The sequence below is a fragment of the Camelus bactrianus genome, chromosome 2, assembly GCF_048773025.1.
Source record: "Camelus bactrianus isolate YW-2024 breed Bactrian camel chromosome 2, ASM4877302v1, whole genome shotgun sequence".
NCBI lineage: Eukaryota > Metazoa > Chordata > Mammalia > Artiodactyla > Camelidae > Camelus > Camelus bactrianus.
Window position 1 is genome coordinate 96,756,412 of NC_133540.1, and position 14,507 is coordinate 96,770,918.

Genomic DNA, 14,507 nt, shown 5'->3' on the forward strand with positions numbered 1-14,507 from the left:
ATCACTATCCAATCTATTTCATGTTGTACTTTTCCATCTTGATTATTATCTGTTTCCCTTACTAGAATGTAAGCTCTAAGAGGGCAGTGATTTTTGCCTGTTTTTCTCACAGCTGTATCCCCAGGGTTTGAAAGATATTTCCTAGCACACAGAAGGCATATAATTATTTTTCTGGCTACAGAAACAAAAGCTCAGTTGGCATATAAAGAACTTGAAATGGAGTGGGAAAAGGTTTTGGAGAAGAGTGGGAAAAATAAAAATTCAGATGCACAAGTTCACTGTCAGGACATAGTCTAAATCCTAGCCATTGTTCTGTTCCCCGACTCTTTGCTTTGTGGTTACCTGTGAAGGTGAGATTTAAAATTCATGGGATATGAGTCAGAAAAGATCTTAGAGAATACCCTCACTTTACAGATGAGGAAGTTTTTCTTCTAAGTTGGCAGGGTTTTACATTATTCATTGCAGTAAAGACATGGTCCACTAAGCTCACATGATAAACATGTGCCCTGCACAATCCTGGAATGTGGAAACTGGCAGCTAAGGTGGGGGCAAATCCTGCCGCAGACAAAAGACCAGAATGGAATTAGGCTCTCTCATCCAAATGTTTTTAAACAAAGACTATGTCCATATGTTTACCAATCAAACATATATTCTAAGGAATAAAGGTACACATCCACTTTTATTAGCTACTATCACCTAGCTAATTTAAGATACTATTCCTGGTGAAAAAAAAAATTGATGGGTTAAGTTCATTTTAAAAGGGATCCAAACAGAGAAGTCTATTCTTTTCAAAGAAGCCAAGTGTCAGACTTTGAGTTATTTCTCTTCCACAGATTAGGAAATCGTGGGCCAAATAAAGAGCTAATGGAATTAGCATCATTTAATTTACTATAAAATGTACTTTTCCCACCAAATAAGAATTACACTGACTGTATAATGGTTCCAAAGCTCACATTCTTTATTTGGAGAACTGTGTCAGCCATGGGTCTCAGGTGGGTGATTACCTTGTTCGTCCTAAGTGATCAGTTTATTTCTCGAAACAGGGTATCAAGACATTTGGGGGAAGATGGAATAAACATGTTTTCCCTAGATTTGCATTTATGTTTATTTTATTTAGGGCAAAATTGGGAATCTTCTCTGATCACATGCAGAAATTGACAATGGGAAAATAGGTGGCCCGTAAGTTTTACTAAATTTATGGAAAACCCAGCATGGAGCTAAAAACCTGCTCAGAGATAAAGTACAACAGAGGCTTTATACCCTGGGAGAATGGATATTACCTATTTTTATTAGGGACTCCATGTTATATTAGAAAATTTATCTTCAGGTTTTTTAAAAAATTTTTTTTGGTTTAATTTCTTAAAACTAAAGAGAATTAGAAGACAGACTTTGGTTCTCACTTTTCAGAGAAACTGAAGTGTATATAAAAAAGGATTATGCATATTTATAGTTTAACTGAATAAATATTTAGTTATTGACTAAAACCACTTGTAACAACTTACATATCAAATTAATGATCCAGAGTTCAGGTCTGGGGTAACTGTGTAGGAGATTAATTTTTTTGTTTCTCATCAATATAGGAAAAAATACTATAGAGTATAGTTATGAAATTAAATTTCTGAACACCAAGAAAATTTCTGAACACAAAGAGTTGATCCTCTTTTCCTATGTATTTTTTTTTACCTCACTTTAAGTTCACTCATTAAATTTTCTTTTTACATATTCATATAGACAAGAAAAAATGCTCTATCAATAATTTTATTTCAAAAATAAAGTTTAAAGACACTCAAAAAGATGAGATAAAAATCAGACCAATCTCAATAACATGGAAATCAGAGAGTGTGGTGTTCCTGGTTCCTTTGGCAAAATGTAATCTTTCTTGAACTTGGTTTTTACTTTTGCTAAAAAAATAAAAGTGTGCATATTTAGTAGTTCTAAAGTCTCTTTCAAAACTCTTGTTCTATAATTCTGTGAAACCCAAGACTGAAATTATTTTTTACAAAGCAAGGAAAAGAGATGTGATATTTCCTTACTGGCTACAAGTAAAAATTTTATAGAATTATTCACTTACCACAAGATCATCTTGATTTTCACTGGGCTCAGAAAGTCTGGAGCTGGATTTCTGACGTTTAGGCTTGCCCCTTTCTCCAGCGTAACCAGAAGAATTTTCATGTAATTTTTCCACTTCCTGAGCATTCAAAATACATTCATCAAGGTTGTTGAATCCAGAAGGAATATTTTCTTTGTTGATAAGTCCCCTTGAATTCAAAAAAATTTTTAACTTAATTTTACTTTAAAAGGTAAAAGGGATATTTTAATGACTCTGCTACTGTATCACACAGTCAGAAGGTGCCTAGAAATTCCAGGCTGCATCTTTGATCAAAATCTGAGCAGAGTGCTACTCCTGAGACTGCCTGGTGCCAAATATATCACATTAAAAGAGAAATTATTCCTAGAGGCAAACTGGCAAGGGCTGTGTTTCTACCAACGAACAGCTTTTGTATTTGTACCAAAAGTAATTTGTATTCAAACCAGGAGAACAGTGTAAGCTTACAAAGGTTTTTTCCCATTATTCACAGATTTTTATACACACACACACATCTCATAAATCAATACAACATATGATGAAAAATCTGAAAAGTAAATATGATGTCATTTTTTTCTAGAATGGGACGTACTGATTTTCCCAATTAATAAAGACACATAAGCAGAGTGGAAATGCTTTCCTATACCTAAATCTGACAGCATTAGATAATCTTGATAGAAGTAGTATAATAAACACCATGGAATCTAAAGCATTTTAATTGAAATATGGATTCATTACTTCCCAGCATAAGATGTTTCAGGATGTGAGCTTATAACTGGAGGTCCCTAATGACTTAGTTTTAGAAGTAGATATCAATGTCATAATTACAGAATTTGATTCATCTAATGCTCCTGAAATAGTTTTCCTTAAGTATTTTAACATTCCCTTTTAAGAGGTTTTCAGAAAATTACATTACTTTGGCAACATGTTTGTCTTCTACTATATCACAGAGCAAATCAAACCATCAGGGCAGCACTGCGGCTTGGTCAGGAACAAACGAATGACATTTTACACTCCCTCCTGGTATGACCCTAAAGATACCTCTCTCTCAACACTGAAAGCTGTATCTTGAAATAAATGAGCTCTAAAGAGTGAAAATAGGTGACTATATTTTACTATCAATTCAATCATATTCTTAAGTGAAAGAAAATGTTAAGTATTTACTCTGCAATTTAAATTCATATCCTTAGATAGGTTATCATGGAGGCAAAATTATGAATACAATACCATAATATTTTCAAAGTTATACTAACTTTGGAGATTTTTAACACTCCATTTTTAATTCAGTCTTATCTTACATAACTTTTAATGTATAAGTATACAGATTTAGTAAAATTATATAAAAGATATATGCAACATTTATAAGAAATGTAGTAAGTATAAAATAATTGAAGACATAAAGAAAAGTTGATAGGGACTGACAGATATATACACAGCACATATACACTTTTTTTTTTAAATTGAAGTATAGTCAGTTTACAATGTTGTGTCAGCTTCTGGTGTACAGCATAATGTTTCAGTCATACATACACATATATATTCCTTTTCATTATAGGTTACTACAAGATATTGAATACAGTTCCCTGTGCTATATGGTAGAAACTTGTTCATCTATTTTATATATAGCAGTTAATATCTGAAATCTCGAACTCCCAAATTATCTCTTCTCCCCTCTATGCATGGAGAGCAGTGCCTTCTGTAGATGGCTGGATGAGTTTGGTCTCAAATTCACAATTCTTTGTTTTACTACTTAAATTCTGTCATTACTCTTCCTATTTTCCCTAAGTCCTGGGGTATACATTCAATTATAATTTTTTAATAGAGGAGTTTTTAGGTTTGAAAGCTGTTATGAACTAATTGTGCCTGCCCTCTGCCCTCAATTCACATTCTGAAGCTCTAACCTCCAACATGACTGTTTTTGGAGATAGGGCCTTTGAAGAGGCAATTAATGTTACATGAGACTGTAAAGGTGGGGACTTAATCCAAGAGGTCTAGTGTCTTTAGAAGAAATGGCAGAGACACCAGGAGAGCATGCACACCAAGGAGAGGCCATGTGAGGACACACTCACTGAGCAGGCACCGTCTGCAAGTCAAACAGAGGTCTCAACCCAAACCAACCCTGCCAGCACCTTGATCTTGGACTCTCAGCCCCTCTGAACTGCGAGAAAATAGATTTCTGTTGTTTAAGCCCACCAGTCCATGGTACTTGTTATGGTAACCCCAGAAGACTAACGCAAAAGCTACAATATTTTTAGAAATTAAAAGACCAAGTTTATTTTCTAATCTTTTTGAATAGTGAATGAATGAGTGGAATAAATCCTGTCCAAATAAACACATGAAAATCTGATTGTGCAGTTGTCACGTGGAAATCCTGTTGTCCTCAAAGGAAGCTCTCTGCTCTTGTGTGAGTCAGTGCCTCTCAGCCACGGTACCCATGTGACTGTGAGAAGCATGGGGTACATGATCCTTTCCTACAACATTCTGACAGCTTTCAATCATACCTGACATCACTGTGACTTGACGTGAACTTAGGTCTCGGTCGCCTCCCACTTTTACTATCGAGATTTTATTTTTAGTTTTTCTTTCATTCAGAGTTTCCTCCTCACCCCTATACATATGTAATGTTCTAGCAGTACTGAACTATTATTCTCCTAAGATAGCATGCTTTTCTTTTTCCCTTTGCAGTAGGAATTTAATATAATATTGATATAACAAAAATATGCGTAATTTTCCAGTTCATTGTGTTTTGTAAGATTGAAACCATTTTCACTTAAGTCATGGTTTGCCTTTTTAAAAAAATAAGTTATTATGAAATTTTCAGACATACAGAAAAACAGAGGGACTATCACAATGAACTTCCCTGTATTCATCACCAAGATTCAACATCATTTACATGCTCCTGACAGATGGTCAATTTTTTAATAAGAATTAAACTGAACCCTTTTGCATAATGAATATGTCCTTAAACTTTTACATTTTTATTGTAACAAATAATGATATAAGCCTGATAATGTTTCCTTATGGATTTAGACAAATAAGAAATTATGGGTAAATACTAAAATGAAGTGTTTGTAGTCTTAGCCTGTCTTCTACATTGCTTACTTAAAAATCTGCCATGATGATGTTAGTACAGACTTTATTGACTCTTTAATCTCACCTTGAGATATGGGAACATTTATTTAAAGGATTTTTTTTTTAATGGTTGCAGCTCTAAGCTGTTGAAGGCAAAATAATCGATCATACTACACTGGGTTTTTATTTTTCAAGACATTTTTTAACCATTCCATAGGGCTAATGGTTTTGCATAAGGTCTAGCTTTCCTCTTTCCTTATTTTTTAAGCAAAATCTGATGAAAATCTTAAACATGAATCAATTATGTATAAGCAAATACTGAGAAAAACATACTTACTATAGGCTATCATAAAGATTTTAAACCTTCTTACAATGGATGTCAGGTTAGTGTATCTCCTGGGGCCATACTGGGGGGGGGGACCTTCCTGGGGGCAAAAATAGCAGGTCCGGAGCCCTAACAGATAAGGGCCTCGCTCCTCCAAAGTCGTGGAGAGCTCAGAGCAGCTCAGTAGGGCCTGAGAGTTGGAGACAAACTATCAAGACCCGATAGCGACCAGTGTGTCAGGTTAGGAGGGGGCCTTATGACCAGGAGGGTGAGGCCAACAAGGAGCAGGTGAAGAGGACCCCTGAATGCCCAGAGCACACACCAAGCAAAAGAGTAAGGTGGGTGAGACTGTAAGCTATTTTGGCTATCAACCCCAAGTTTGCACCCCAGGATTCTCTGACACAATGCACAGCTGTGGTTTGACCACAATGAGCAGTGAAAGGGATATCAGAGAAGAAACATGAAGTGGAAAGGCTGGATCTTCATGGGATGGATCTTCATGATCCACCTTGAGATGATTATCAGTCTCCACTGTTCATTCCATCTCCTTTTGTTCCCCGATGTTGACAGTAAAAAACAATCAAGGTAACTTATACTAGCAACATCCTCGGACATGGAAAACTATATTCAAATTCTGCCAGAGAGGTTTACACTGGGTTTCGTATTTCTCTCCCTGTCAAGCCCCTGTTCACTTGTGACCTTACCCCTGCCATGCCCCTCCCTGCCTGCTACCATGCGCCCACCATCAGCACCACCACGGCTGTATTGATTGCATCCTGCTCACTGCCACTTCCAACCTCTGCTTCTATCCCTCTGTCCAAACAGAGGGTGGAAACACGACGTCATGACACACTCAGGATTTTGCAACTGCAAAGTGTTACATACTCTTTGGCAAAAAATGAGGCAGAGGATTAAGAACAGAGTTAAATGAATAATTGGTACTTGCTGTATAACACAATATAGGCAGTACACAAACTAATTATACTCCTAAACACTTTCTATAAAGCTTAGTCAGTAGCTGACTTTAAATGTTAATATCTCCTGTACTATAATTTTCCTATTTTCTAAAGGAAATACTACAGCACTCCCTCGTATCCACCAGTTCCAAGACAAATGTTTTTTTAAAAGTGTTGCTTATACCACTTGAAAAGTTGGTGGGTTATATTATTGATACTGTTTTAATTCTAAAATAACATTTGTTAATACAGCTATTAAAATCTCAATAATGTGCAGGATAGAATTTACTTAATACTATTTATCTTACACATCTTCCTTTAAGCAAAGAAAAGATTGTTTTTTCTTTTCCATAAATATTTTGATGAAGATTATGAGTCCAGGTGAAAAAGAATGCGGGGAACTAGGGTCTGGTTTAAACTTTGACATTTAGTAAGGACTTTAAAGTGATAACTTTATAGAGATTAAATGCTATAGTAGATAAAAATAAAACTTTCAGGAAAAATATGGGAACATGGCCTGTAACACATAAATTTATTTTCCTTGACTATTTAAATCATGATTGTTCAACAATGTGAATGGTAACTATCCATTTGTATTTTATCAAATCTTTTAACGCAAAATGAAGTTCATTGTAATACTATTCTTGAAATTCATGCTGAGAGAATTAATATTAAAATTAGTCATTCTAATACTAAAGAACTCAAGCATTTCCTCTTTTGTTAGACTTCAGCTCAACCTTTCTTGTACTAAAACATAATCAACTGTCAGGGCTTTACAGTGATAGTCTAGTATTCAATCAGGTCAAAATAGTGGGAAATCCGCTGGTTCATAAGCAAGTCCAACAGCCAACTAAATGTTGTCTAACAAGGAGAAAACCACCTCTGGGCAGGCAGAGGGTGACCTTCTCTTCCGATGGTTCAGGATCCCTCAAAATAAGATACCCATAAGGAAGCCACGAGATGTACCACATCAGCAGTGGTGTCCCACAACATACCACACCTCTAGATGAAACAGAAATATGTATTAAATCATCCTTGAATTTCCAAATGTGAACTAGGTTTAGAAGGGTCAAAATGAAAACTTTCAAAGTTTTAACCTAAATACTGAAATGAGGGTGACTATAATACGGTCATTAGTTCGGGTGTGTATTTTTAAAAGAAGAAGGGAAACTACAAACAAGAAGCACCAGTGCCAACTCACACATCTCTGCCCTGTCGAACTCCATCCTGCTCCTTGGACTGGCGTCGGCGCTGTTTGGTAGATGTGGACGAAGATGCGGATGATGCCCCAGATTCCGAGTCCTCTGAACTTTGGCTTCCTGAGCTGTTAACATCAAAAAGATGCTGCTCTACAGCTGACCGGATGGTTCTTTCCAAGAGTCTGGTAAAAAAAAAAAAAAAAAATACAGAGTCAATCAGGTAATCAAACTTATCAATGACTGCCTTTAAAAACGTGTTCCCATGATTTTGGAAATAACAGCATTTCCACTGGAATATCTACTACAGCTTCATGAGCACGGACAGAATACGAGGCATTAATCCCCAGTATTTGTACTGTGTGTCAAAAGCAAAAGTAAACTGAATAAATTCCACCAATACAACAATGGTGCATGTCATTTTTGTGAGTCCAGGATTACTGAAGTGATCAGAGCAGGTCTAGCAACAGTTACAGGAGGCATTCAGGAAATAGGGAATGAGGAAAGTTTTTTTTTCCTCATAGAATAATAATGAACTTATTCTTACAAAGGCAAGTTTCCTCCAAATTTCATACCAGTTCTGTAGAGGAAAACAGTATGACTTACAAAGCAAACTGGCACAAATAATTTTATGATGCCTGTTATCTATTTGGAGTACCTTTAGGATAAAATCATATAGGAAATAAGGCTATTAAAAAAGAACACCTCCCAGAACCATTACTACTCATAACAGAATGGCGAAAATCTTTCTGAACCTCCATTCAATTAAATTGTGATATATATATAAATAATTGAAGCTGCAGTCATGCAAACACCCCAATATATATTACTGAAGATGAAAGGATATTTATTTTATTCAACCTAGGGTAAGCACAGGAGCTGGGAAGAGTGCAGGATAAGATAGATAAGGGATCATTTTTAAAGCTATATAATCTTTCAGTGTGTCTAAGCCCTCTTTTATCACCTCACTATTTCTGAAGAAGCAGACGTGGAAAAATTCTACACCGATAGTCCTCAAAGCACATTTTCCTTCACTTAAAAAAGAATCACATCCAAACTCATTAAATTTGTGTACATTAAATATGTGTGTAGTTTTTTGTATATCAATTATACCTCAATAAAGCTGTTAAAGTTTTTTTTTTTTTAAAAAACCACACACAATTTTTTAAATGGTCAGGTTGGAAAAACACATTCAGTTAAATAAAATGGGTTTTGAAAATTTAAGAATTTTGGGGAGGGCTCAGTGGTAGGATGTGTGCTTAACATGTACGAGGTCCTGGGTTCAATCCCCAGTACCTCCATTAAAAAAATAAATTAAATAAAGCTAATTTCCTCTCCCCCCACCAAAAAACTTAAGAATGTTAGTCTTCCAAATGTAGTTTTATAATAGACTCATAGTAATTTCATTAAAACTATTTTAAGACAATGAGCAAGTACAGTCTGACTTGGGCTTTAAACTCTACATCCCAGTGATTGGAGATTCCCTAATAACAGCACACGGGAATGTGAATTCATTAATATATACGTACATACCAAATTCACACCTTTTCCAAATGTTACACAAGACATGTAAGAAGTAAAGGTTGTTAGGAAATAAACAGGCAAGAACACGTCAGTCTTGGTATAATTGTGGAATCTCTTTAAAATTCACAAAGATAAAGAAAGGTCACACCTGCCCTCTTGATTGCCTCCTCACCTAACAAAGAGGAGGAAAAGAATCCCAATTCATCCTGTGGAAAAGATCCACATTCATACCAACTGGTGCTTCTTCTAATTCTTCTCTCTTCCTCCTCATTCACACCACATCTTCCCTCCTCTCCCACCTGATCCCTGCTGATGGAAGATGTCCCAAAAAAGCCCATTCCGGTCCCAGCAAGAATGGAAGAAGAGAGGTGGGTGCAAGGGACAATCTTTGAGCAACAAACTATACACAAATGCTTCTTTAGTGCCTAAAATATGCCAGGCACTCTTCTAGGTCTTAGGGCTACAGTTACAAATGGGACAGACAAGGTCCCTGTGTTTGTGAAGCTTATGTTGCTATGAGTCAAGATAAACAAAGAACATGAAACATGCAATTGCAGATAGGGATACATTTTCTAGAAACTAGAGGACAGGGTTGGAGACTGACTGTGGACAGTCAGGGATGGTGTGACATTTGAACAATGAGGTTAAATATAAGAAAGTAAATGGCCAGGCAGATAGACAGCCAGTATGAGAGCTCAGAGACAGATATGTTTGTCATTTTCCAAAAACAGAAAAACAGGTCATGAGGTTAAAGCACAGTGAGCAATCTGGTCAGAGAGGTAGGCAGGGGCGGCTACCTAGAGTTCAGATTTTATTAGTAGTCTTAGGATGAAAAAGATGATCTGGACATAACAGAGCAGTGCCACTGCCCTGTGGGAAAAGGACCCAATGCCATCACTAATTTCCTTCTTTTTCTGGGTCCCTATCAGACTGTCAAATCCCCAAAGGCAGAGCCCAAGGCTTATTTGACATTAGACACCTAGCACTGTGCTTGGTATATTGCAGGCGCTCGATGAATGGAGGCTGATTAAAATGAACGAAGGAAGAAGTAAAAGACACAGTTCATACTTGAACCTTTGATGGCCTTCGCTGCAAGACACCTCCCAAAGCACAGACTGCTGCGTGTCTGAATTGACTCTGACCTGATTTTGACTGAAATAAACAAAAATCTCATATGTTCAGATGGCTGAGCGGTCTCTAGTCACACAGCCACAAAGAAGCTTAAACAGAAATACTTCTTATTTCATCCTCTCTTCTGGGTAGTTTTAAAAGGTCGCCATCATTGGTTGCTTATTGTATTAATCTTTCCATGCACGTCAGAATAGCCTTTTTTTTTGCTTAATAAATGAAAGGAAGGGAAAAAAGCCCAATCCAGGTCACTTACTCTCCAGTGGTCGACACACTGCTGACTTGGGATACGTGGGCGCTGGGGAAAAAGAAGGGAAGTCAGATTAGACTGAGCATCAGAAACTGCGAACCAAACATGTGAGGGGACCCCGAGCTGGAAGTATCAGCCAGGGCCCTGAGCGGCACTTGCATGACACTTAATTATCCACTGAGAGGTGCTGATTTTCGCTTGTTTCTAGAGGAGAGGTTGCCCTGGGTGTTTATTCTGGAATGGTGTTTTCCCCTTCCATTTAAAAGATGTCCAAGGCAGTTTCAAAAGTGCCCTCTGAAATCATCTCTCCCTCTCATCCTACTGCCAGCCCTAGTTTGGGGTCTTTCTATTTTCTCCAAATGTTAATGCACCTGCCCCTGACTGCCCTCCCACTACCAGCTCCCACCCCTTCCCGGCCTTCCCCCCCCCAAGTCCGTCTTCTCCTGGCCCACTCCCTCCAGACCTGCGGTGGTCAGAAGCATCTTTCTAAAACTGCCCTGAACATGCAGTGGGGGCCACAGGGGATAGATAATAAAGAATCAACACTGTTTTCTCCACGACTCTATCTAAGCCACTTTTCTTCCTAAGTTCCTCCAGAAACTTAGGAAAATACCTCAAAGCTCTAGAATGTTTCATTTTTACACCTAAATTATAGCCCTTTTATTGAACATTTATAAACTTCGTCTACTTTCCCATTTTCTCCAAAGCCTGAATTCCTCAAAAGTATTAGAAAGTACTCAGTAAAAAAAAAATGTAGTCAGTATAAAACGAAATGGTGAAATAAGAGGACGCTATCTGATTAGCATGCTTCAGAACTCCGTCCCTCTTGCTCCCACACTTCGTTCACGTAAACACAGTGAGGGTGGAGGCTGGCAGCTCTTTTAATTGTATCAGTATCAGCACATTCTGCCCTCTAGTGCTTAGTGGGCTTCTAACTCAAGATTCAGAAGTATCTATGTCTAAAAGAGACTTTAAAAAAAATCTTTCGTGCATGTCAAACTACAGTTTTGCCTAATAGATCTAATAGTTCTCTACTCTTCCTTCCTTCTTTGTAGAAGATACCTGAAGCAACTAAAAGCTGTGAATGACCAGTATTGATGGTTGCCTTCCAATCACTCCATCCTCGTTTGTACTATACTACAGTACCGACAGCACATGAACCTGTTGCTTTGGAACCATCTGTTGGGCTTTACTTTCACGTACATGCATAGCTCATCCCTTTCCATTCAGAATCTAAGTGCCTCCAGGGATTGTCGGCTATTTCTCATTTTCTTTCATGACACTCCCTACTACCACCACGACCCTCATCATACCCAACATAGTAAGCATTATCCCCGAAGTGATCGATCCTCACTTTTTAGCCCCAATTTCCTTTAGCTAAAGCTATAGCTCCTTGTCATGGCCACACACCACAGCCAAATCCCAGAAAAACTGCATGAAAGAATGCCTTTGTTCTTAAGGGAAACTGATGAGAAGAACCTTCATTAATCAATGAATGAATAAAGGAACACACAAGTAAACACACCCTAATACTTACTGAGGGCTCGCTATGTTTCAGACACTGTGCTAAGATTTTATTTCCTGTTTACTATAACCTCTCGAGCCTCTTCATTTGAAAACAGAGAAAAGAAAACAATTGTACCTACTTCATGGAGTTAAGTAACTCGCTCACAGTCATAGAGCCAAAAAGTAGATCAGCTGGGATTTGAACCAAGAAAGTTTAAGCTTAGAGTCTAAGCTCTTAATCACTACACTCGACTTTCAATCTATCACTTACTAGAAGAAACACTCACTAGAGTCATCTTCGTGCACGGACGCCTGGACTTAGGTATTTAACTTTGCTTTTAATTACAACCATTTCTGCCTCACAATGCCTGTTATTCATAGAGGTTCCCCAGTTACATAACCAACAATAAATCCTTTGCTTCTCTCTGTCCTTAGCTGGAACAGGCTGTCCCTGCTTTTGATGCTTTGTGGCTCACCCTCTGTAAATTCAACACTGTATAATTAACTCCTGTATGCCACTTCTCAATACAGTTACACAACCTTGGTTTTGGGAGCAGGGGCCAATGTGAATAACGACTCTGGGAGAACCTACCTAGAAGAGGGCAAAGAATACAGGTCTGTAAAAGATACTAAAAACATGCCAAAGACATAGAAGTATAATTAGCCCATCGTTCCCCGTGCCATCTCAGAATGAAGAGACGTATTTCCTCCTCTCCTCCCTTCTTTTGACACACACTTTTGACCCAAACTTCTTTTTTCTTACTAAAGCACACATTGATATTTTTATGTTCCTTTTTGGGGGGTAGGAGAGAGGATGAAAAAAAGCGAGGAAGAAAGAGACAAGGAAATGACAACAAATGGGACCAGGTTCTGAGATGCCTAACTCTCTAAGTAAGTGCTTCTCAGACTCTAACGTGCGTCAGAGTCCCCTGGGATCTTGTTCAAACACAGATTCTGATACAGTAGATGTAGGTTTAGGGAAGGGGAAGCAGGGAATCTGCATTTCTAACAAATTCCCTAGTGATTCTGATGCTGGTGGTCTTTGGAAGACACTGATTAGCAAGGCTCCAACTGCTTGCAACTAAAATTCTTTAATATTTCAAAGACTTACATATCACAATTGTCATTTTAAAACATTCTAAGTTATGAAGGTATGATTTGGAAAGCTTATGCTAAGCTGAGTTAAAAGACAATACATAAAAATTTCCCTCAGAGCTTAAAAAAAAATGACCTAAGCTATTTAAATCAGTCTAAGAGGGCCTTTCTCAGGATGCAAAATAAGTGAATAAATCAATAATACTAAGTAATTAAATCATATATTTTTTTGCTAATACATTGATCTTGGATCAAATTTGTGATATTTATTTTTTTTTTGTGCTTAATAGTTCCTTTGGAATTTGTGGTATTAATGTGTCCATACTGACAAGCTTTTAAAATACAATTTTTCTAAAGAGTGTATTCTGAGAAGAGAACGTTTTCCATTGGGAATCAGAAAAGAGAAGTTCTGGTCTTAGCTCTATAGTTAACTAGCTACAATCATAGTCAGATTGTTGGTTAGCTTGGCTGCTTTGGGTTGGTTTCTTCATGCAGAAAATGAAAGCCTTGGCTAGTGATCTCTGTGATTTTCTTCTAGCTCTAAAAGTTTATAAGACTATCTCAGATTCAAGTTTATTGTCCTAAAGTTTAAATCATTACAAAAGGTTATAACTGCATATTTAGTTTAATGACAGTGTCACTCATAATTAGGGCTTTTCAGATACCAAAATGGCTTTGGTCAAGTATCTAATCACCTCCATAGTTCCTGTGGGATGGCTTAACAATTCATCCAGAACAAGATTTCTAAGAATGTTTAATGTCAGAAATAGGGACTGCTTCCATTGCTACAACTGGCTTATGAAGGTAACTCTAAGACACTAACAAAAAGGTAATAAGCAAATAAGCCAAAGTTAAAGATACTGATTTTCTTCATCTACATGTAGCTTGTTTTTTATCCCCTGCAGAGAGCTAAGAATAGTGAATTTTTTCAGAGCCCTTGACTGATCTGTGAAGAAAACTTCTTACTTACACAATATAAACACTTAAATATGGAAGAGTTCACTTCCTAATGTTGATAAAGATTCAAAACTAAGAAGCCCATGTGCAGACTCCAGCACTACGGTCAACTTCATTACCCAAGCCTACTTAAGTGATAGTGCAACTGAATTTTCTACTGGAATGGTCATTCAAAAATATATTCTAAGCCTACTTAGAAATATAGTCTATGACATAGTTAAATATATTTAGTCTTTATTTCTATTAGCAAAACATGTCCATAAGGTGATTATGCTCAGCAATATTACTCTATAAAATTTGCATGTGATAAGATGCACAGAATGCCTGTTGACAAGTTATTTTTTAATTAGATCTCTTGATGTGAAATACAGAAATCTTGCAAATCTACTGAAACCAGATGTCTTGAAGAGGC

The 14,507-nt window shown here is 37.1% G+C and overlaps 1 protein-coding gene across 7 annotated transcripts in view; it reads right to left on the reverse strand.

The window, feature by feature from the left end:
- Positions 1–14,507, reverse strand: part of FAM13A (family with sequence similarity 13 member A) — a 286,461-nt gene that overhangs the window by 50,134 nt on the left and 221,820 nt on the right. For 6 of the 7 annotated variants that reach the window (XM_074347120.1, XM_074347142.1, XM_074347139.1 and 3 more), the window contains 3 exons: positions 10,544–10,585; positions 7,641–7,820; positions 2,072–2,258 (listed from right to left, as the gene is read on the reverse strand). In XM_074347120.1, coding sequence (XP_074203221.1) covers positions 2,072–2,258; positions 7,641–7,820; positions 10,544–10,585 — 409 coding nt within the window. The remainder of the gene's footprint in view (positions 1–2,071; positions 2,259–7,640; positions 7,821–10,543; positions 10,586–14,507) is intronic. The other variant, XM_074347114.1, reaches the window with a different exon arrangement.